This window comes from Arvicanthis niloticus, chromosome 2, assembly GCF_011762505.2.
Source record: "Arvicanthis niloticus isolate mArvNil1 chromosome 2, mArvNil1.pat.X, whole genome shotgun sequence".
In the NCBI taxonomy this organism is placed as follows: domain Eukaryota; kingdom Metazoa; phylum Chordata; class Mammalia; order Rodentia; family Muridae; genus Arvicanthis; species Arvicanthis niloticus.
Window position 1 is genome coordinate 125,449,821 of NC_047659.1, and position 23,432 is coordinate 125,473,252.

Genomic DNA, 23,432 nt, shown 5'->3' on the forward strand with positions numbered 1-23,432 from the left:
ACTAAAACTGAGCTGAAGAGGAAAGAAGATGGCTGAAGTAAAGAGGTCTGGAACACACAGGGGTCTGTTGTGTGAGACCCCACCTTGCCTTTCATCCCCCAGTTCCAGCCCTGGGTCCTGCTCCTCGTACCTGCCCCTGGAATTCCTGCAGTGAGGCATAGTACTTGGACCACCAGTCCATCTCTTCTGGATCTGGAATGTCTTCCTCCAGCTCAGGGCCTTGACCCAGGAGCCCTAAGGTAAGCTTCTTTAGAGGGGCCTGAGGCAGAGAGGACCTTGTGGTTTTCGGCCAGTACCACCACAAGCCCTGACATCCCTTCCCAGCTTACGGAGCGCCCCTCACCTTCAGGAGCTGTCTGGATATTCCTGCTTCAGACTTCTCTCCTGGGAGTAGGGAAATGATATCATGAGTTTTAGGCCAGTAGAAACCAGACTCCATGCCCCATTAGAGGGTCCCACTGGAGCCATCTCTACCAGGATCCAGAGGGGCTTCTGTCTGGTAGCCCCTACCAAGAACACTCCTGACCTTGAGGCCTCTGTGGCACCAGGTCCCTTGTCTCCTCCTCTGTTCCTTCCTCCTCTTGGGGATGCTCATGACCCTGGAGTGTGAATCTGAGCATGTGGGGAACGATATGGGACCCCACGAGAACGGTTCGTCCAAAGGCCCGGCGCTCAATCACCAGGATGCTTAGTGGGGGCTGCAGATATGGCTGTTCTGGCAAGTCCTGGAAACAGGGAAACAGGGAAACAAGGAAACAGGGAAACAGGAAGTGAGTCTAAGCTCTGGGGAAGGAAGAAGGAGCAGAGAGCAGGAGAGGAAACAAGCCATTCTGGGTCCATATCTGCCACACTGTCAGCCCCTTAAGTCATCACGGCCTTCTGTCTCTACCTGCTAAAGAAGGGACACAGTGTGGACTAATAGACTGTCCTAAATATGGTGACATAACTGATACAAAGGGACTTTGGCACCTGCAAAGTGAACCCAGGTTAGTGTTGCCCTCAGGTAGAAGACAGTGCTCACCATGCAAATAGCGAGTCTGAGCCATAACATTATGGAGTTTAACCAGGGGATTCCCTAACTGTCCCTGGCACCTAAGAGGGGAAAGGACGATGATTACACTTGATTGCTGGCTTCATTTATCATGTACAAAGAGGAGAAGAAATAGAGCTATACTGGAGAAAAGCATATACCTTTCTCTGGAATTAAAGTTTTATCAGTTTTTAAAAAGTTTTTAATGAGATGCTATGTAGCCAGGCAGTTGTGGCATATGTCTCTAATCCCAGCACTCGGCAGAAGCAGGTGGCTCTGTGAGTTCGAGATCAGCCTGGTTGATGGAGCAAGTTTCTGGACAGCCAAAGCTATATAGAGAAACCCTGTCTCCAAAAACAAAAACAAACAAAAACAAAACCAAAATGCTATGTAGCCCTGGCTGGCCTGGAAGTTGCTATGTAGACAAGGCCAGCTTCAGAGTTGCTATGATTTTCCTGCTGCTGTCTCCTAAGTTCTGAGGTTACAGAAGTGTACCACTATGTCCCGGAACTGAGTAAGGATCATAGCTAGGTGTGGTGGAATATGCCTTTATTCCCAGATTGGGAGGCAGAGGCAGGTGATCTCTGTATCTCTGTGAGTTTGAGGCCAGCCTGGTATACATAGTGATGCCAGAACAGATAGAGTTACATAGTGAGACCTTGTCTCAAAAAAAAAAATGAGTAATAATCTGAAATAAATTGTGAAAAATCAGCATTCATATTTGTGACATTTTGTGTATTGGATACAACCTAGAGTTGCTGGGAAGAGAATCTCGGGAGGGATTGTCTGTGTCAGGTTGTGGGAGGGGTTTTCCCAATTGTGTTAATTGTAAATTGGAAAGACCCAGATTACTCAGGGAGGCACCATCCCCTAGGCAGGTCATCCTGGACTACGTAAGTGTGTAAGTAAGTGTATGAAGGACTGTGTGGATATAGAGAGGATTCTGAGCACAGGTAAGCATGGATGGATGGATTCCCTCTCTTGACTGTGGATGTGATTTGACAAACTATCTTAGGTTCCTATCACTGTGACTTCCCTGAAACCCCAGGCACATGGAGAACCACCTGCCTTGGCTTTAGAAGTGCTGGGATTAAACACATATACCACCACACCCAGATGAAAGAAACTTTAGCGTCAAAGACACACACAGGTTGAAGTCTGAGGGTGTGGCTCTGTTGTAGATTTGATTGCATAGCAGAGCATGTTTGAGGCTCTGAGCTCAACACTCAGTATCACAATAAACAAATAACAAATTACAAATAACAAATTAAAAAGACATACATACATAGGAAGAACTGGGAGATAATCAGGCAAACAGTAATTGAAAGCCAGAGAAGTTATACCATTAGTTAAAATAGACCAAGAAACAAAAAACATTACTAGAGACACAGAGGGTCATTCTACAGTGGTAAAGGGGTTGATTCATCAGGAAGCTAAAACGACTGTAAACAAATACACACTAAGCAACAGAGTTCAAAACACAAAAGGGTAAGAAATGAAGGATGAGGATGGGGGAGTCTTACAGGGCATGTCTAGCATGTGTGGTTCACAGGGACCAATATTTAGCACTGAAAAAGAGAAGTGACAGAGCTGGGGAGACGTGAATAACAGCCTTGAGACGTCAATACCCTAATACTGACAATGGATAGAACTGGCTAGAAAACATGAAGAGGGTTTCAAGAGGCGTGAGAAACACTAGGAAGCAGCTGGACCCAGCCGATCTGTCTATGGACCATCAAAGTCAACAAGAGAGGTTTCAGGCACACGGTAGGAAGAGGGTGTATGCTGCCTGATCTGAGCCTTGGAGGAAGGGATGAAGGGAAAGTCTCAGTATGCTTCAGTGTATCTGCTCGATAAACATACCCCTTGGAGGGAACATAAAAGTACAGTTTAAATTAGCATCCTTGATACCAAGATGTGGCACACACCTGATATCCCAGTATTTGGGGGTCATGGAATGCATGACAAGTTTAAGGTCAGCTTGAGCTACATAGTGGGACTTTGCCTCCAAAAAAAAAAAAAAAAAACAACAACAACAACAAAAAACAAAAAAACAAAGAATTGGCTGTCTGGGTGTCTTGGTTGTGTATGTGTTTAGTCTCTTCTTTGTATTTCCTAGACAGTAATCCCCATCTGAAGTAGATAGCTGGCAAAGACTTTCTTTAATTCTGTAAGTTTACCAGCTTTCAGAAGAAGAAACAGACCAGAAGGTGGTGGCACACACTTTTAATCCCACCACTCAGAGGCAGAGGCAGATAGATCTGTGTGAGTTTGAGGTCAGCCTGGTCTACAGAGTGAGTTCCAGGACAGCCAGGATAACACAGAGAAAAACAACAATGACAACAAGAACAAAAATGCTGGCAAGATATGGGTGAGGGGAACCCTTATTTAATGCTGGTAGGAGTGTCATGGGCCCAGCCTCCATGGAAGCCAGTATGGAAATTTCTCAAAAAGCTAAGAAGTGCTGGCACATGCTCAGTGGGTAAAGCACCTGCTGCACAAGCCTGATGACCCTAGCTTGATCCTCAAAACAAATGTAAAGGTGGAAAGGAAAACTGACTCCTCAACCGTGTCCTCTGACCTCCAGAAGAAGGGAGGGGAGGGAAAGGAGGAGGAGCAGGAGGAGCTCTGCCTCAGGAGTAGGGGCTGGCTCTTAATGGCTGAGCCATCTGTGAAGCCGCTATGGTGTCTTTCCTCTCCTCCCCTGTGTTTCAGAGACTGGATAGATTCTCTGATGTTTATTCTTCAGGCCTCTGGCTAACACCTTCATTCAACATCACTAAGAGAATGCCACCAATCTAACGATTAACGCAGAGAAGTCATGAACTACAGCCAAGATTCATGGCCCGCCCACTGGCAGTTTTTATAAGTTTTATTAGAGCACAGCCGTTTAATTTCTACACTGTCTCTTGCTGTTTGCATCTGCAAACAGCTCATGCTACAGAGCGTGTCCCGCTGCAAACAGCTCATGCTACAGAGCGTGTCCCACATGTAGCAAAGCTGAAGAGTTGCAGATGAGAGCCTAAAAGATTTAGTATTTGGCTTTAGATGCGGATGCTGCTCCTGAATCATCCTAACTAGTCAGCTCGAATTCACTGCCTCTGCTTCCTCAGTCCTCCACCCTTCAGGCTGTGTCCTGGCCCGCTCTCACCACTGTCACCCACAGGACACGCCCTGTGCCGGCTTTCACCACTGTCACCCACAGGACACGCCCTGTGTCCGCTCTCACCACTGTAACCCACAGGACACGCCCTGTGTCCGCTCTCACCACTGTCACCCACAGGACACACCCTGTGCCGGCTTTCACCACTGTCACACACAGGATACTCTCTGTGCCCTCTCTCACCACTGTCACACACAGGACACGCCCTGTGCCTGCTCCTCACCACTGTTACATGTGGGACATGCCCTGTGCCTGCTCTCACCACTGTCACATGTGGGACATGCTCTGTCCCTGCTCTCACCACTGTCACATGTGTGACACCCTCTGTGCCTGCTCTCACCACTGTCGCATGTGGGACATGCCCTGTGCCTGCTCCTCACCACACACAGGACACGCTCTGTGCTCTCTCTCACCACTGTCACGTGCTGGACGAGCTCTGTGAAGTTAGGGTTCTCACGGTAGTTGGCCAGAACTTCAGACTCCACATGTCTCCCAGCCACTTCCAGAACGACCTGAGGCTTTTCCACCTCAAACAGGTGGACACGGCCCAAGCCTCGAAGACCCCAGAACAGCACCTAAGGTCAGGAAGAGGGAGAGTCAAGGGCTATGGCTGAGATGAGGCCACCAGGTTGGGGGAAGTGAAGAGGCTTCAGTGCTTGGTGCTACCTCAAAACGGAACTCCCTGAGCACAGGGCGCACACTAGGAGGCAGAGACAGGTGTCCAGAGGTGGGGTCAACCAGTGAAGCCAGATCCTGGGGCTCCACATCACTGGGCACTGAGGGCTACAAGAAAAAACAAATCAGAATTCACACCAAAACATGGAAAGCCTAGGCTTGGAGAAGAGGCATGGGTTTCTGTGAAGTGCCAATGCAGGGGGGCCGGACAGAGCTGGATTTGAAGGGAGGACCTCCCAGATGCAGATGTGTATATGGAAAGTGGGGTGGGGGTCTGAGGCATTCGGGATGGGATAACCCCAGGATGAACAGCAATATGGGTTCTCTAGAGGTAGAGACCTGACAAGATGAACCTTGGGTATATCCATCAGTAAACCTGGGGTCAGCATGTCCAATGGGGTCAACCCAGGAGACACTTGCAGCCAGCATTCCCTTCCAAGGTCCTAGACCTTGGGACACCCAGAAATGTCAGGCCAGGGTACCTAACCTCAAGATGGCCACTGTAGTCCAGTTCAATAAGTTCAAAGGTAGCAATGACTTCTCCAGCAGCCTGAGGCCCTTTCCTCAGGGGGAAGAACTGCAGCTCAGGGCGCTGATATGGGTCCTCTATCAACTTTACTCTTGGGGCTGCAAATGCCCTGCCTAGGAACACAGCAGGGCCCTGTAGGAGGCAAAGCAGTAGGAACTAAGGAAGATACAGCTGGTTGTGGTGGCTACATCTTTAACCCCAGCACTTAGGAAACAGACAGTAGCTTCTGTGAGTTCCAAGCTAGATTGGTCTAAGCAGCAAGTTCCAGGCTAGCCAGGGCTACATAGTGAGACATTCTGCCTGCAACCCCAAAAATACAGGGGGCAGGGGAAGGATGCTCAGAAGCTAAAGGAGAAGTCACCAAGACAGTTGGGAAGAGGCAGCTGGAAATGGGGTGGAGGAGGGGACACACTCACAAACTTATTATGGTCAAAGACATTGATGGCCACTAGTGGGGGCTCCTCCCGCAAATGTTCCCGCCTGCCGTCCACAATCAGCTGGTCAAATACCAAGAGTTCATCCCACAGGGGACTCAGTGTCTGCTCCAAGACCTTGGGGACCATGAAGACAAAGGGGCAGAGACAGATGTCAGAAGGGAACCCCCTTGTATGCCAGGTGGGTAGTCAACGTGATGCTTTAACTAGCTGTTTATCACCAAAGGCATGGTTGTCCAGTTCTGGGGTCTCTCTGTGACCATCTGCCTTTTCCCAGCCCTAAAGTCAACCCCAGGAAACAATGGCTGTCTGTTTTGTACCAGGGCCTGAGTCAGGCCAGAGTCTTATCTAGTACTCTGTCCTGAAAATACAAAGTGGGGAGAGAAACATAGGTCCTTGGACAACAGTGCATCTTGTCCCCTGCTTCCCTCCAACCCCCCACCCCCGTTTGTGTCCCAGTCTGGCTCTCACCCGTGTGGTCTGGCACTGAGTAGAGATGAGAACATGTGCGAAGGGGTCTGAGAGGCCACTGTCATCTGCTGCCAACACACCTCGGGCCTGGTACAGGTGAGCCCGCAGCTGGAAGTAGCTGAAGTCTGAGATGAGGAAAAAGGAGACACGCTTGCTCAGGGACCACTGGAGTTCCCTCACTTGTGAAGCCCTGCCTAGGGCAAACAGCAAGGTGAACTGACCCTGGGCCCGCACTCACCATCCCGGGATAGGCTGTGGGGCAGTCCAGCCGAGGGTTCAGGCAGAAGATCTGGGGGCAGCTCAGAGGTGCAGGCCTTGGATTGCTTGCCCAGCCCCAGCCACAGGAAGAGCTCCAGCTTGGCACAGACCTCACCAGGGGCTGCCCCGGGTGCCTGTGTGGGAAGGAGGAATGCTGGAGCCACCCCTTGCCCCAAATCTCTCTGCCAAGGAGAAGTGGTACCCAAGTTCCCCAGTGTAGAAGGTCTGCTCCCACTTCTGCATCCTTCCTCAGGCCCTCCATCCCACCCCATGATCCTACCCCATGCCTTACGATGCCACGCCTATATCCACAGCCCTAACCCCAAATGTATAACCTGCCCTCTCTGTCCCTCCATCCTCAGTACATTCATATTTTCTGTCCTTTACCCCAAGGGTCACAGCTTCTCACCACTACAAATCTGCTTTGGTGTCTCTTCTAGAGGCAGATCATTTGGAAATTTTCTATTTGTAAACCAACTCTGCTCTCAAGAAAGCTCACTCCTTCCATATCACCTTGCCTATGTGTCAGGACCACTGTAGGCCCAGGGCAGACAAGTTTGCTTTTGACTTCACTCCCAGGCTGACCTGGACAAAGCCCCACTCCCTTTCACCTTTATGGACAGTTGCAAACAGTCAGGGAGTTTCTGCTTGGGAACACAGGCCGCCAGCTCCAATGCCCTGTCCTGTCTGCGACCCTCACCCCACTCTCCCCAGCCCCGTCTCACTGTGAGTAGCAGACTCTGGATCTTCCCACAGTCTCGGCCTCGTTCCTCCTCAACCACGGAGAACAGCACATCCTGGGCAGGGACACGGGCATAGGCCACGCGGCGCTGGCCACTGAACATCCAGACTAGCACGTCAGGGAGGGGTGGCTGCGGCTATGTGTGGGAGACAGGGTTGCTTAGGGAATTTGGAACTAAGACCACCTGACCCTGAAGCTTGATGGGAACTTCAAATGTCCTGAACTTTCTCTGAACCGCTGGCCACCTGCTCCCTGACCTCTCCTCCTGGATGCACCATAGACCATCCCAGACTCAGGTCCCACTTGAAGTCCTCACCTGGCACACAGCCTTCTGCCCTTGTCATTTTTACATCCAACGTTCAGTGGTATTAAGCGCTCTCACAGTTGTACTGACAGTCATGCATCCCCAGAGTTCTTCCCACTAAGACCCATCTCCAACTGAGGGTCCAGTTCCCAGTCACACAAAAAGGCAAAATAATGTAACACTTAAGAACAACAAAACTAGGAAGAGCGAGCTGACTTGGGGCTTAAGCGCTCTTACCGCTCTTCCAGAGGACCTGGGTATGTTTCTCAGCACTCACATGGTGGCTCACTCTCTGTAACTCCAGCTCCAGGGGAGCTGATGCCTTATCTGTCTACAGATACCAGGCATGAACATGGTGCAAAAATATACATGCTGGCAAAGAATCTATACAGGCAAACTAAGTAAACCCTAAAAAAACCAAACTGATGAAGTCAGGCATGGTTGGTTACGCCTTTAATCCCAGCACTTGGGAGCCAAAGTCAGGCAAATCTCTGAGTTCGAGGCCAGCCTGGTCTATAGAGTGAGTTCCAGGACAACACGGGCTACACAGAGAAACCCTGTCTCAAAAACAAACAAACAAACAACAACAATGAAACTATATATGATATATATTTATGTCATGAAATGTCCTTTGACAAAGGAAGGATTTCATTAAACATTTTTAAGACGGGTGTAAACACATGCTTATTGTGGGCAAGCTAAGAAAGGAAGGGAGAGAGGGAAGAAGGAAGGGAGAAAGAGAGAGGAGGAAGGGAGAGGAACAGGAAGGGAGAAAGGAAGATTGTTGATTTTGCTCTAAGATTTAATTGAATGACACTCCTACCCTGCTATCCTTCCTCTCTCTACACCAAACTACAACTATCAAATGTGCTTGGAATTGTAGCTTCTGCCCACCAGGACTGACCATGATGGCTAGTCTGTCAGCTTCTGCGGTGTGCACAAGCTCTCCTCACACGTTCCAGTCAAAGGAGGCCATCCATGCCCAAAGCTTGTGGTCACCTGTCCTTCCAAACAGATCTTGAATATCTCGGGATCCCTGCCAAACCCTGGGTTTGGCGTTCTTAACTACACCAGAGGAAGCATGTAGCATTCAAAGGACAACAGTCACATCTGCCCAGAGGTCTGTGGAAGGGTCTAGAACTTAGGGAAGTATGCAGAGTGGGAAAGTGGTAGGAAAGGCATCACCTCCCGAGCCAGGAAGTGCAGCTTTGCCAGAAGCTTCTTAGCCAGCACCACGGTCCTCTGCATGTTGTTCCGCCTCAGGCTCCGTAAAAGCCGAAGTCCTTGCTTTGCCATCAGATTCTAGAAGGGCAGGCAGAGTAGATGAGTAGAGGAGGACTCCGCCAGGCATCGCTACCTCCTTCCCTTCCCAGCCTGTACCAGGCTGTGTACCAGGCTGTGTGTCAGGAGCTTCACTCGGCAACGATCCAGGGCATTGGGTCGAGTCATCGTCCTGCGCTCAGCACCATGACAAAACTGTCTGCAGAGAGAAGTCAAGGACGAGATCAGGACCCTGGAACCTCTTCCTTCAGGAAGACCTCCTACTTCCTGACTCTGACAGTTCCTCCTCCGAGAGCCCCATGCCCAAATACAACTAGCACAGCCTGGACTCTAAGCCCTGCAGCCACCAATATTTAACATCTCCGGCCTGGGCTACTTCAGCTACTAGTCTATAGACCAACAAACTAGCCTGCTTGCTAGTTAGATATGCTAACCCCACCCAAGGCCTAACAGCATCAAGGCCTACTTGTTTACACTCTGGGAGAGTCCTGTCCCCACATTAATCAGAAAGGAATGCCTGCTTTAGTCTCCAGCAGCCTGGCTAAAAGACAGCTAGACTTCCAGGTGAGGTGGTATTTGGCACCTTTAATCTCTGCACTTGGGAGGAAGAGGAAGGTAGATCTCTGTGGGTCTGAGGTCAGCCTGCTCTACACAGGGAGTTCTAAGACAGCCAAGGCAATAAAGTGAGACCCTGTGTCAGAGAAAGAGTGTGTGTGTGTGTGTGTGTGTGTGTGTGTGTGTGTGTGTGTGTGAGAGAGAGAGAGAGAGAGCGCCAGGCAGTGGTGGCACATGCCTTTAATCCCAGCACTTGGGAGGCAGAGGCAGGCGGATTTCTGAGTTCGAGGCCAGCTTGGTCTACAGAGTGAGTTCCAGGACAGCCAAGGCTATACAGAGAAACCCTGTCTCAAAAAAACCAAGAGAGAGAGAGAGAGAGAGAGAGAGAGAGAGAGAGAGAGAGAGAGAGAGAGAAAGAGAGAGAATATATGCATGATTTCCAGTGACCCAGTGACCACGTCCAACCAACGCACATCCAAGTTGCACTGCTGAGATGGCCTCAGGAGAAAGGGCGCTAGATGCCTAACAATAAGAGAACCCACATGGAGGAGGGAATCAACTCCTAAAAATTGTCTTCTAACTTTCCCCATCCCCTTCATGATATGAATGCAAGCATGCACACACAATTAAAAATATTTTTAAAATGTAATTAAGGGATGTTTTTAAAAACACATAGAAGTCAAGCTGGTTGGTGGTAGCATACACCTTTAATCCCAGCACTCAGGAGCCAAAGGCAGGTAGATCTCTTGTCAGTTTGAGGCTAGCCTGGTCTACAGACCAAGTTCAAGGACAGCTGGGACTACATAGAGAGAAACTTTGTCTCAAAATACAAAAACCAAACAAACAAACAAAAAACCTACATAAAAGTCAAAATTTCAATTGTTACCTTTCTCTTTTACTAAATTGTTTACATTCTATCTTAAAAATCCAGAACCAGGATGGGTACAAGACTTGGCAGTAGAGCACACGGTTTGCGCTTTGCATCCTGGGTACAAGACTCGGCAGTAGAGCACACGCTTTGTGCTTTGCCCACATGAGGCTGAGTTTAATGTCCAGCACACACACGCATACACTAGCACCCAGCATCTAGCCCCTTCTCCCATCTTTTCCCAGGATCACCCAGTCTAAGTTTCTTTCTCACACAGGATCAGGGCAGACACCTCCTCACTACACCGGCTGCTGTTTCTCACCCTCAAAAGTGCCCAGAAGGCTGTCAACACTTTCCCATCTATTTTGCTCCACTGCAGTTGCCTATCTAAGGGTAAAATATAAAACTCTAAAAATGGACTAAAAGGCTGGGTATGTCTGGTCCATTATCTCTAACCTCATCAAATGTACTTGTGCCATCAAGGACAACCCTGTGTCACACTGGCCTCTTAGCTCCTTCACAAATTATGTAGAAAGCAAAATGTCCTTGTGTACACAGAGAAGCACTGGAGATAGCAGGAAAGTTGAACACACAGCTTGCCTCTTCCGTGGAACGAGATGCTTAGCTGGTCCTCTTGGAAGGCCAGGGATGAATGGACATAGTTTAACCCAGTGATCGTTCACTGCCTGGTAAGCGAGGATCTCCCAGAATTTATGTTTTGCTTATCCCAGGTCCTTTCCCCCTAAAACCTTGCGCATTGCTTCTAGGCCATAAAACCCATCCTAATGAGAGACACCACTTGTACTTTACCACAGCCCAAGTGACTCCTGTACTATCTTGGGCCCAGGGCAATCCTGACATCCACAGGTGTTATGTTTAGCTATCTCTGAGTCAACAATACCCATCTTTGTGAAAGAAGCCAGACATACTATGCAAAAGTTTTCAATGGTAAACATGTTTTAAATGTGTTGTCCTCCTGGGACTGAGTTATCAGAAAACCTTCCCCCACTCCCCCCCTACCCCCCCGCAAATTATGCTGCGCTCAAAAATGGCTAAAGTAAATGATCTGGGTCAGCATACAAAAGTCCTGGCCCGGCACCAGTATCTAAAAATCAGGGGAATCATTCTTGTCTCTTCATGGGTTGTTTCCCAGCTTGCAGGGAACCTCTACAAATTTATCCTACACACATTTTCCACCACAGCTATACAGGGAGGCTCTAGCTCCTGGGGGGGGGGGGGGGTGGCGAAAGGAGCAAGCAGGCCATTCAGGTAAAAAGCTTGGAGTGTTATAGAAGTCAACATCCATGGTTCTGGAAGGAGTGGGCTCTACTGTGTCCCCTGGCACAGAATGGACGGACAGTGAGCATCCAGAGCCTGTGACTTTGATGCTTCTGTCCTGGTGTCACAGCTGAGTCTCTGCAGATTTTCAGATTTCTTTCTCTGTGCTCCTGAAATGTCTAGCCTCAGCAGCATAATGTAAATTTGCATTTCCTGCAAAGAATTATCCCCAGAATTCAGTTCATCTTGCTGTCTGTCTACCAGCTATATGTCCACTTTCAAGGCTAGCTAACATCTCCAGAAATAAGCTTCCAACACCCTTCCTTTCTTCTTCTTTCCTTCCTTCCTTCCTTCCTTCCTTCCTTCCTTCCTTCCTTCCTTCCTTCTACAGCTTAGTTAACAGCCCAGTCTACACAGCCAGGCAAGCTGGGATGGTTAATGTTAACCATCACCTAGACAGGTTCTTTGGTTGCCAAGGAAACAAACCCCTTGAGCATGTTAGTGAGAGTTTTTCTAGATTGGGTTAGTTTGATTGAGAAGATTCACCAGAACTGTGGGTGGCCCCATCTCATGGGCTGTGCTGGGCTGGGCTGCAGCTGTGCTGACATATCCAACTGCAAATTTTCTCTTGAATTCACTCACCTGGCCTTTTACTGTTGTTTTGGTTTGGCTTTCGAGACAGGGTTTCTCTGTGTAGTTTGTGGCAGTACTGGAACTCACTCTGTAGACAAGGCTGGCCTCAAACTCATAGAGATCCACCTGCCTCTGACTCCTGAGTGTTAGGGCTAAAGGCGTGTGCCACCACTGCCCAGCCTTGCTTTTTAAAATTTATTTATTTATTTATTTATTTATTCACTCACTTATTTCTGGCCAATGATCTCATGTGTGCCACACTGGTCTCACGCTTGATCTTGAATTTCTGACCTTCCTGCCTCTATCTCCCAAGTGCTGGGATTACAAGCATGCACCACCATGCCAGGTTATTGCAGTGCTGGAGACTGAACCCAAGGCTTTGTGCATACATACTGGGCAATTGCTCTGTCAAGTGAGCCCATTCACCGCATGGCTCTGTTCCTCTCCTGTCACCTAAACATTACAAGGCCTTCTTCAGTTGTCCTGCCTTCTCTCTCACACCCTCTCTCTCCCAACTCATGCTTTTCTAAAATTATAAGTGAGAATTTCAAGACCTTCGGTGGCTCTCCCCTGCCACTCAGAGAAGAAACTACGGCCACTACAATGACATAGCAGGTGCTATAGGTGTCTGCCGAATGAAGAGGAAGCTCTTGAGAAAAGTGTCAGAAAGGGACTTGAGTACCTGGCGCAGGTGGTCAGATCCATGGAAGTGGAGAGGAAAGACGGAAACAACTAGGACTAGTTCATGTGGTTAGAGCAACAGCTGGTGACTGAGAAAGGACCAGTCAAGGATGCAGGAGAGACAGATGCCAGCAGAGCTAGCTATGCAGGAGGTGAAAGGTTAAATCAGTATCACAGAGGTGCTGCTGAGGAAGCAGCACATCCTCTCTGCATCAGCAAGTAGGGCCATCGCGTGGATGCAGAAATGGCTAGGTACAGACCGGATGGAGAAAGGCAGGTTTACTGGTTGGTTTTGTGGCAACTTGACACAAGCTAGAGTCATCAGAGAGGAAGGAGGGAATGCCTCCATGAGATCTAGCTGGAAGGCATTTTCTCAATCAGTGATCCGTAGATGAGGGCCCAGCCTACTGTAGGAGGTGCCATCCCTAGGCTGCTGGTCCTGGGTTCTATAAAGAAGCAGGCTGAGCAAGCCAGGGGCAGGAAGCCAGTAAGCAGCACTCCATGGCCTCTGCAGCAGCTCCTGCCTCCAGGATCCTGCCTTGGTTGAGTTCCTGTGCTGACTTCCTTCAATGATGAACAGCAATGTGGAAGTGTAAGGTGAATAAACCCTTTCCTCTCCAGTTTGCTTTTTGACCATCCTGTCTTGTTGCAGCAGTAGAAATCATAACTAAGCAGAGTTTTACTTTCTTTATGAAATAGGAGGGAAGAGAAGCCTTATTTATAAGCCTTGAGGAGCCCAGCGCCCGTGATCTCTACTGAGCTCACTTGATATGGCACCTCTCCTTCTCATTCTTCTGTAGGTGCTGGACAAACACAGCTTGAAACTAGACAGTCTTGACAGTCACCCTTGGTCTCTCTTGAGCCTCTCTTCCATCCTGAAACTGGCCACAGGTAGGCAGCTCTGCTGACTCACCTGCTTCCAGCCACCAGCTCTTCCAGAGTCTGCTTGAGTCGTGTGCAGGCACCCAGCCCTGACCTGCGCTGCATTTTCTCAACCTCCTGCAGGCCATGGTCCTGTGTGGGCTCCAAAAGAAGTCAGTCATGAGAGTTCCTGGCCCATACCCTACCCACGCACACCACTCTCCTGGTGGCCCTTCATTGGACTCTGGTTCTGATTCTCTAGCCCCCTTCTGTCTCCACTCCATCAATCACTCTACTGTCTCTCACAACTTTGTTCCCCTCAGTTTGCCTAGAAGCTTCAAGCTCTGTCCAGCATTTCCCTTTCCTGCACCAAGGTTATCGGCTCCACCCCATTAGCCTGTACTTTGGAGCACCTTCAGAAGCCTCAGTCTTTTGCGTCCTGTGGCTAGACCTTTCCCATCAGGTGTGTCTTGCTCTCACCAGCCTCTCAGCTACTTTGCACACACTGTTGCTGCTGTGTAGGCGCCAAGTATAATCCTCCCAGCGACTCCACACATGTAGGCAGGGCTTTCGGTGACGCAGAGGCAAGCAGAGATATGGTCTGGCCAGATAGAGAGAAGAGAGGAGCCTGGGGGCATCTTGATTGCTCAAGGATCTCTTTAACCCCTCCTCAAGTGACTCAGGTCACTTACCCATTGCCATCCACAGGTTCAGGCCACTGAGCAGGTGTCCCCAGCAACTCTTGCTCCTCCTGCCCTGACCCTCTGTCCTCAGATTCCAAGAGAGGCCGAGCCTCCAGTGTACTTCCTTCAGATCCCTCATCAGCCCTTGATCCTTGGCCCAATTGCTCTTCCCGGCGGCCTGCATGACCTGCACCCCATTGAGGATCAGAGCATCAGGCTGAAGGTCAAGCATTTCCCTCCACAAACCCTCCCTCAGTAGAGCAGCACCCGCCCCTCTCCCTGAAGTGAACACCCCTTCCTGTGGCCTAACATCTGAAACAAGGGACCACTCTCCATCCCATGGCTTTTTGGGCTCATCTAGGCCACATACCAATGGAAATCTCCAGGCTGATGGGCTTCTTGGCCAGTGAAGGGTCAATCATGGTGGCCTCAAAGACCACCCCGAAAAGCAAGAAATCTTCAAAGGATGCCAGGGCATTCTAGGAAATAGAGTGAGCCTGGGGTCAGCTCCCGCCCTCCTGAGGAGCAGTCTGTTCTACTTGGTCACAATGCCTACATAAAGACATCAAAAATAAGACCCAGGAGGCTCTGTGTCTTAACTCCCATTCCACCCCTGGTAGCTCCCCCAGGGAACTGACCCCCTCAATATATACCATGTTTAGATACACTAGCACACGTGTGCGCACATACACAGGATTCTTCATCCAAGTCCCCAAATTGGAAACAGCATCATGACGTCTGATGCTGAGGGTGACTCCAGCCCCTACCTCTGGCAGAGGCAGCAGCTCCTCTACCTCCACCTCCATTGCACTAGGAATCTCAGGCACAGCCTCGCTGGTGCTGCCATTGGCAGGCTGCAAAATACCAGCTGGGGTCTGACCCTGCCTGGTCTTCTCCTTCTTCCTTTTCTTCTTTCCGGTGAGCCGGGACAATCTGGACCCTTGTGAGCTCTGGGAGGACTTAGGTTCAACTCTGCCATCGAACACCTCCGTGGACACAGCTACCAGAAGTCGACCCCGGAACCAAATGCCTTCCCCAAGGCCTTCATTGAGACTTTGAAGACCATCCCGGAGCCTGCCGCTGGGGAGCGAGCCATAGAGGGGCACCCAGGCTGGACCAAAAGTGGGGTTAAACCCCGCTGTAGGGGGACAAGAACAGGATTTAGAGGGGAACGCAGAATAAATGGATACTGTTCTGAACTGTACACTGGTATCCTCCAGGGGCTAGGGTGGGGAAGAGAAGGCAGGGTTTGGTTCTTTCTGAACTTGGGAGTGATAACAGTATCAGGCAAAGGACCTCTCTGGGCTTTAGGGAGGAGATGAGGTTGAGGTGAAAGTACTGGTTTTGTGGTAAAGGTTTTGGGGGTGAGGCAAATACTTCAGAGTGGTCACTTCCCTGCAAGGCTTGACTGGAGTGGCCACGTGCTTAAGACTTTGTAAAACTGAGGGCGGGATCATGGTTGGAAGGCAGAGCCTGGTTTAGAGTGGGATCATGGTCAGAAGGCAGAGCTGGTTTAGAAAGTTTGTTTTGTGGGGTGATGGTTCCCCCTGGGCCACCTGTGTTCTAAGGATGAGCTTTGTTCTGAGGAGCTGACCTGAGCCACGGTAGACAAGGCCCCCTGTGGGCCAGATGTGCTCACCTGCGCGACCCGAGTTCGAGATCTGCCTCAGGTCTAGCACGTGCGTGGCGAGTGCCACATCTGCAAGAGGTGCGTCGTCTCGTAGCTGCAGGCGAAGGCTGCATGTTAGCGGCGGGAAGAGCTCCACGAAACTCAACTGCTCATTCCACTCAGGCGCTGTCTCTTCTCCGCGGACCGAAGTCTCACCCTGAAGGCCAAGTCAGGCAGAAGGGGGTCAGTGCGGGTCCTAAAAGATGGCTGAGCAGGAGATGGTGCTTGCTATCAACCCGATGACCTGAGTTTGATTCCTGGGTCCTATACTGTTGTTCCTCCTATAGGTTGTCCTCTGACTTTCACACATGTGCTATGGCACTCAGCACACCACACACATACACAAAATAAATAAAGGCTGGAGAGGTATGTGATGGTTTGTATATGCTTGGCCCAGGGAGTGGCATTACTAGAAGGTGTGCACCTGTCCTCATGTGCTCATAACTCATAACTCCACAGAGCTATTCATGCATACATAATTAAAAATAAAAATAGTCTTGGGAGGCAGAAGTAGGCAGATCTCTGAGTTTGAGGCCAGCCTGGTCTACAAAGTGAATTCCAGGACAGCCAAGGGTACACACAAAGAAGCCGTATCTTGAAAAACAAATAAACAAACAACAACAAAAAGCCAATCATTGTGGCACATGCCTGTAATCCTACCAAACAGATCTTTGAGTATCAGGGCTACATAGCAAAACCTTGTCTCTAAATGAATAAATAATGATTATATTTAGTAAATAAATACTTTCTAAAAGACTCAAGCTGCAGCATGGGGCATAGGAATGACTTACCTGCTGGCCCAGGAAGCTCACCCGCACATATGGATCTAGGAGGACATGTTGGTCATGCAGGGCTCGGGCCAGACTGCCCAGCAGCCCCGTGCGCACCGTGGGAAGCCCCTCTGCACGGTACACACGGACTCGCAACCGTGACCATGGCCTCTCAGCCTGCACCCCGCGTGGCAGGAGTAGATTCCTAAGAGGAGCCAATGTGAGGAATGAAGCTGGAGTCTGAGCCCCTCAGCGTCTCTGCCCCGCCCCCATGCCACACCTCATCCAGTTTTCTCCTCCCACTCCCCAACCCCCAACCCCACCCACACACACACCCCACCCCACCCCACCCCCGCTCACTTCTCTATGTCCGAACTGGTTCCTGGGCATGGGGATGGCGGTGGAAGGGGAAGGTCCCCACGCGCCCTCACAGACAAGGTGATCTTAACGAAGCCCTTGGTTCCGGCGCGGGTGTCACGGGGGTCATGCAAAGGAGCCCACTTTTGATGGAAGTGGCCATCTGAGGACGGAGGAAGAGGACAGAGAGTGAGGGGACATCTAAGGGTCACAGATTCAGGATGTTGGACACTGGCTGGGGGTAGGGCAACACATCCTGTCTCGTACAGAGAGAAGAACCACCATACAAGAAAGGTCAGCATTCCCAAGAGACTGCTGTCTTCAAAGTTAGTACACTGCCCAGAATTCAGTTAATTTGTTCATACAAATAAGCTTCAATGAGAGGAGGGGTTTAATACCTGGCTGGTCCAAGGCCATCCCCAAGTCCATCCTGAAGGTTCCTATCCTGGTGGCCATAAACGGGAGAGTCTGCGAGTGGAAAGCCTGGGGAGAGAAGGGTTAGTCCTAGTGCTTTGGCATCTTTCTTCCTGCCTGCCTTTTCACTCTCAGTCTATAGCCCTAGCTGGGCCTTGAATTCATGGCAATTTTCCTGTCTCGGTCACCCAAATGCCCAGCTGGGCACCTTGCTTTCCTGACATGAATCCGCTTTCCCACTCACAGTTATCTCCAGCAGCAAGTCTTGGAGATGAAGTCGAGTCTCGTGAAATTCAAACAAGAAGTACTGGGGAGAGGGATGAGAAAGGTTAGAGCAGCAAGAGGAGGTTAGGCATGAAAGGCTCAGTCAGCTAGCCCCGAATTCTTGCCTAGAGAATGCGGTCCCTTTCCTAAAGGGCACCTACACACTCTTCCTTCTTTGCCTGGAATGACTCCCCTGGACTGGCTCAAAACACAGAACCCGCATCTTTGCATCCTGGCGCCCCCTCCCCCCCCCCATGGACAGATCTCTCTGGATCCCTCCCATTTTCTCAGACCCGCCCTCTTCTCCTGTGGTGCCTCACCTCATTGTAGAAGGGGCAATTGGTTCCACGCAGTGTTGCAGTCACTCGGCGCTGATCCCCGACGCGAACAGCCACATAGGGGTTAATATTGACTCCCACCAGTTTCTGGGCCTCAAGCACTGTGACCCCCACCTGGGAAAGGAATGAAACAAAGAGGGGAAAGAAAGTCAGAGCTGCCTGGGTAAGGGGAGAAACCTGTGAGACTCCACAAGGGTTAGAATATGGCCTGAGAGTCATACCTGGAAGTCCTGGGCTTTGCATACCTTGAAGGGGTCTCCCCGGGGCAAGCCCAGAGCTCGGCTGTAAAGAAGTACAGTGTCAGCTCTGCTCTTCCCTCCTCTCCTCCCCCCACACACAGATGCACGGCGCTAAGATGAGGAGTCAGACCTCCTTGCCCTACCTCCATCTACATCCAGAATTTGACTCACTCTGAACAAAAGTTGGTTGAGACCAGCTCTGTGGCCACACTGTGCTAAGCGCTGTACCACTGCACTGACATGAAGAGCAGACACAACCTGTCCTTATCAAATTCCTTTACAAATCAGTGTGAGCCGCTCTAAGTGACTGAACATGGCAGTCTGTACTGTAAGTGAATGACCTTTGATGCCTTTGATGCCAGAGTATCTACCCTTTCCGGTGCCCTGGTGTGGATGGATGGGCGTGGCTCATGTGTGAGGAAAACTGACTCAGAGACAGGGTGTGAGCCCAGGAGCATGCGAGTATGTTACCTTTTGAGAGGGCTGAACACCACCCCAGAAATCTCCACGTCAGCTTCGTCCTCCAGCTCCAGCTCCAGGTCCAGCTCGTTCTCTTCATCGTCCTGTGTTCCTAGGCTTCGAGCTAGCCTGCGGCCCATAGCCACTGCCCGCTGCTCCAGCTGGGCCTCCCCAGGCCTGAGAGGAAAGGCCTCATAGGACCCGTCACCTGCTACTGGGCATCCCTTGCCTTTGCTTATCTTAGAACTGACCTTTAACCTGCAGATTGACCCCACGTATCCTGGGACTAACTCTTTTTTATTTAGGTTTGGTTTTTTGAGACAGGGTTTCACTGTGTAGCCCGGGCTGTCTGGAAGTTGATTTGTAGACCACGCTGGCCTCAAACTTACAGTGATCCACCTGCCTCTGCCTTCCAAGTACTGAGATTAAAGGGATGCACACTACACCCAACTTTGGACTAACTTCTTAACCCTGAGATCTGTCTAATTTCAGAACCTAGTCTTGATGCAAGGATTGACCTCTGACCTTAGAATTCAATCACCAGGATGTCAGACTCTAGAACTAGATCATGTCACTGGCTCCTCACCGCCACACTGACCTTGTCTGTTCCCTGTCACTGCCACATACTTACCCTGTGTCCTGGAAGCCCACATTGGGGATGATCAACTCAAAGCTAAGAGGGAAAATAGAGAAGATAAGACCCGACTACAGAGTGTTGAGATCACGCCCACCCAGCAGACCCAGGGTGGACGTGAATGCTACCTCTCTCTTCATCTGGGGACACCAGGCCTTGCATAGGTTACTAGAGGGTTACCTGTCTCGAATGGGTGTCCCAAAGTCCTCCTCTGCCCAGGTTCCAGCAGCTCCCTCAGGGGGCTGATACTTTAGGTCAAGCTCCACTTGAATCTGAAACCAAATACAGCACCCATCAGTGCCCTCCAAGTTGGTGCCCTCAAACTGACATGGGGCTGAGAGGATACCAATACCGTATACACCATCTGTGAATAGTGAGCTCTCCACCTATGTCTGCAGTCACGTGTTCCTCTCCGGTTATAATAATGTTAATATTCACAACTTTCTGCACTGCTGCTAGAAGCCAAGGTGGCTTTCTTTAATGATGACCCCTGGTAGGTTAACTACATTCCAAGGAAGGCCCTACTCCTAAGCTCATCTGGATAACACAAATCGACTTTTATCAAGGGGTGAAAAATAAAGAAAACTCGCAGTCGTGTGGGTAGGCAGGTGAGGGTGGAGAGGAGATATGAGAAGAGTTGGGGGATGAAGATGATCAAATACATCCTATTACATTCTCATAGAATTATTAAAGACTATCGTGTTGTAGATATTCACAACCTTCTTGAGAACTAATGGCAATAGGCTTAGGAGCTTAAAGGATGTTTGCTGCCAAGCTTGACAACTTAAGTTTGATGCCCAGAACCTACTAAACAGAGGAAGAGAACCAACTCCCAGAAGGTGTCCTCTAACTTCTACACAAAGGCTCATGAACACATAAGAAATAAATGTTTAAAGGACTGGAGAGATGGCTCAGGTGTTAAGAGCACTGGCTGCTTTTCCAGAGGACCCGGGTTCAATTCCCAGCCCCCACATGGTGACTCACAACCATCTATATATAATAGGATTGATTCCCTCTCCTGGCATGTAGATGTGCATGCAGTCAGGGAACATACATATCCATAAAATACACGAATAAATAAACCTTAACAAAAATAAAAATAAATGTTTATAATAATTTTTTAAAGAAAGGGTTTTATTGTATAGCCCTAGCTAGCCTTGAACTTAGAGAGATCCACCTGCCTCTGCCTCGCCTCTCTCTGCCTCTCTGCCTCTCTCTCTGCCTCTCTCTCTGCCTCTCTCTCTGCCTGCCTCTCTCTCTGCCTCTCTGCCTCTCTGCCTCTCTGCCTCTCTGCCTCCCTGCCTCCCTGCCTCCCTGCCTCCCTGCCTCCCTGCCTCCCTGCCTCCCTGCCTCCCTGCCTCCCTGCCTCCCTGCCTCCCTGCCTCCCTGCCTCCCTGCCTCCCTGCCTCCCTGCCTCCCTGCCTCCCTGCCTCTCTGCCTCTCTGCCTCTGCCATCTGCTTGGATTAAAGATATGCGCTACCACACTCAATTATAAATAAAATGGAGATAGACAAAGGACTTGGGGCTGGGGGCACAGCTCAGTTGGTAGAGTGTTTGGCCAGCATTCAGAAAGGCTTGAGTTTGGGCTCAGCAGCACTGAAAACAATAAAACATAAACCAGGAATATACAAAAGCAAACACTCATACAACAAACAAACAAATAACTGGACTCAACCTCAGTGTGCACGCCACCTCCTGTTCCTGTTCTTTCACTGTCCTCGGCCCTCACAGCCTGCTCCTCAACAGTTTTCCCAGTTCCAGATCCTTCTAGGTTTCTGTCTTAACCAACTTCCCACACCAGCACACTGGCATTTTGTTTTTAGGTTCTCTGTCTGAACGTTCTCCCTTCTACTTAGCACCTATCACCTTCAATTCTGAGCACAGGTATAGTTTCCGCAGGAAAGTCTTCAGACCTCCCCATGAGGGTCACCGACTGGTTAGCTACACTCTCACAGCCTTGTACCGGCTCTTCTGTAACACTCATCGTGGCAAACTTACTTTGTCTCGTGTGGATGCTTGCTCAATGTTTGACCCCTTGGTGAAGCTTGTGGGCTTCAACAAAGAAAATCTTTATCTGGTTTTGTTGACCACTGAGTCCTCATTGCTCAACATCATCCTTTAACTTAACCAATGATCGAATGAAAACAAAGTCAAGTGTAAGTTTGACTTGCCATTGTGTAAATGAGGAGAGAGCTTAGAGAGAGATGCTAATAACCCTTTCAGGTACACCAATGGGAAGTAGCAGATCTATGATTTGAAGCCAGGTCCACCTCTTCTAAGGATATACGACTTTTTATGAAATATGAGGAAAACCCTAACGGCTTCACCATTGTCTCCCATAAGAAAAAAAGAGAGCCTATCCCAGACCCGAGGAGTAACAGGTACACACACCACATCCCTGAGCCTCAGAAATGAGCCTGCTTCTGGCCCATGTAGGGCTGAAGCAGGGGCTGCAAATAGAACCTAAACTGGGCTGGGTGCTTGTTCCCATTCCTGTCTGGCTCAGGTTTTCCTCTCTGTTAATTCAAACCCTCTGTCTGGAGACATCTTGGGGTTGCTGAAGGTAGGCTGGTGGCACTTACCGGGGATAGCTGGAGTCTCTCATCCACCAGAGCTTCCCTCAGCACTAAATGCCCAGCACTCTGCAGCTGCTGCAGAGAAATCACCAGGGTCCCCAGGGGCCTAGAAGAATGGCATGGAGCAAAAGACTGAGCCAGGTGGATGGCAGCCATCACTTGGCTTCCCTCCGTTCTCCTTACCTGGGGCTGAACACACGGCTACAGTTGACCACCTGCACAGACAGACTCTCCCCAGCCAGTGGAGATCCATAGTGGGGCCAACGAAACAGCTAGGAACATGAAGATGCTGGTGATAACAGGCACCAGGCTGACTGACCCTCACACTTAATCCAGAGTCTACCATCAACGGTTCAAACATGAGGCTACCTCTTGGACTGACCCTGAAAGCCTGGAACAAATCTCTCCAACATGGAGTTGGTGTCAATCTAGGGCTGACATGGGACTGATTGCCAATCAAGAACTAATCCCACTAGTTTTGAGGGTGACATCTCAAACCAGGTCTGAACTCTCCAACTTGAGATTTACACCTTCCAAGCCCAGGAATGAGCCCTTCTGCCCCAGGATGGACCCGGAAAAGAACCAGCTCTACTGACCTCACCCACATCTGCTTCTCGGCCACAGTGAATTTTCCTTGTTTTCTGGGTAAAGCCTGCTCAAAAATGAAACTAGAGATTTATCATCCCCTACACATACACACAATCATTAGCCTCCCCGACCCTTGTCTCACTGTCTAGTTCCCCTCTCACACTTAAAGAAAAGCAGAAGATAAAGAAGTAGAAGCTAGGGAGAAGTTCGAGGTCTAGGGAACTCCCCAGTTCTAAAAAGACTTAGACCGTCCATGCAAGTCTCACCTCGAAAGCAGAGCCTCACTTGTCGGTCATGGATGCCCGGCAGCCCTGCTAGGTGCTTCACACACACAGTCAGAGCCATGGTCACAATGCCACCAGCTCTCGGGCTGCCTGCTTGCCCTTCTGCCCACCTGTGTTGTCCATGACTCACTGGCTGACCCAGCAGGTTCAGCAATCCCCTCCCTTTAGTCAAACACACAGGGGGCAGGCCTGGAGGTCATGGGTGGGGAAGGATGGAGGCTGAGAGGTGTGGGGGTAAGGTCCCTGTGGTCAGCACAGAACTCTGCCTGGACCATCTGCAGGATGCCAAGAAGCTTGAGCCTCCGTTGGATGGGAGCTGGGACAGGTAGGAATGGAGAAGACAGGCTCTCAGTCTAGTCTGTGTTGGCCTAGGAGGCCTCCAGGGCATTGCTT

General features: G+C 50.1%; 1 protein-coding gene across 1 annotated transcript in view; it reads right to left on the minus strand.

Moving 5' to 3' along the window:
• The window catches only part of LOC117703309 (fer-1-like protein 4), a 35,710-nt gene extending 12,574 nt beyond the window's left edge, over positions 1-23,136 (minus strand). Inside the window, exons 1-31 of the mRNA XM_034494793.2 lie at positions 23,022-23,136; positions 22,764-22,819; positions 22,351-22,439; positions 22,174-22,273; positions 19,771-19,862; positions 19,588-19,629; positions 18,969-19,133; positions 18,480-18,540; positions 18,241-18,372; positions 17,901-17,963; positions 17,641-17,725; positions 17,246-17,405; positions 16,907-17,090; positions 16,086-16,272; positions 15,214-15,584; positions 14,817-14,925; positions 14,456-14,633; positions 14,244-14,364; positions 13,816-13,916; positions 8,999-9,086; positions 8,792-8,908; positions 7,286-7,438; positions 6,541-6,694; positions 6,303-6,427; positions 5,814-5,948; positions 5,356-5,529; positions 4,860-4,976; positions 4,607-4,768; positions 527-725; positions 344-384; positions 131-259 (exon numbers count right to left, since the gene is read on the minus strand). Coding sequence (XP_034350684.1) covers positions 131-259; positions 344-384; positions 527-725; positions 4,607-4,768; positions 4,860-4,976; positions 5,356-5,529; positions 5,814-5,948; positions 6,303-6,427; positions 6,541-6,694; positions 7,286-7,438; positions 8,792-8,908; positions 8,999-9,086; positions 13,816-13,916; positions 14,244-14,364; positions 14,456-14,633; positions 14,817-14,925; positions 15,214-15,584; positions 16,086-16,272; positions 16,907-17,090; positions 17,246-17,405; positions 17,641-17,725; positions 17,901-17,963; positions 18,241-18,372; positions 18,480-18,540; positions 18,969-19,133; positions 19,588-19,629; positions 19,771-19,862; positions 22,174-22,273; positions 22,351-22,439; positions 22,764-22,819; positions 23,022-23,100 — 3,969 coding nt within the window. The 5' untranslated portion in view covers positions 23,101-23,136. The remainder of the gene's footprint in view (positions 1-130; positions 260-343; positions 385-526; positions 726-4,606; positions 4,769-4,859; positions 4,977-5,355; positions 5,530-5,813; positions 5,949-6,302; positions 6,428-6,540; positions 6,695-7,285; positions 7,439-8,791; positions 8,909-8,998; positions 9,087-13,815; positions 13,917-14,243; positions 14,365-14,455; positions 14,634-14,816; positions 14,926-15,213; positions 15,585-16,085; positions 16,273-16,906; positions 17,091-17,245; positions 17,406-17,640; positions 17,726-17,900; positions 17,964-18,240; positions 18,373-18,479; positions 18,541-18,968; positions 19,134-19,587; positions 19,630-19,770; positions 19,863-22,173; positions 22,274-22,350; positions 22,440-22,763; positions 22,820-23,021) is intronic.
• Positions 23,137-23,432: the final 296 nt, after the last annotated feature.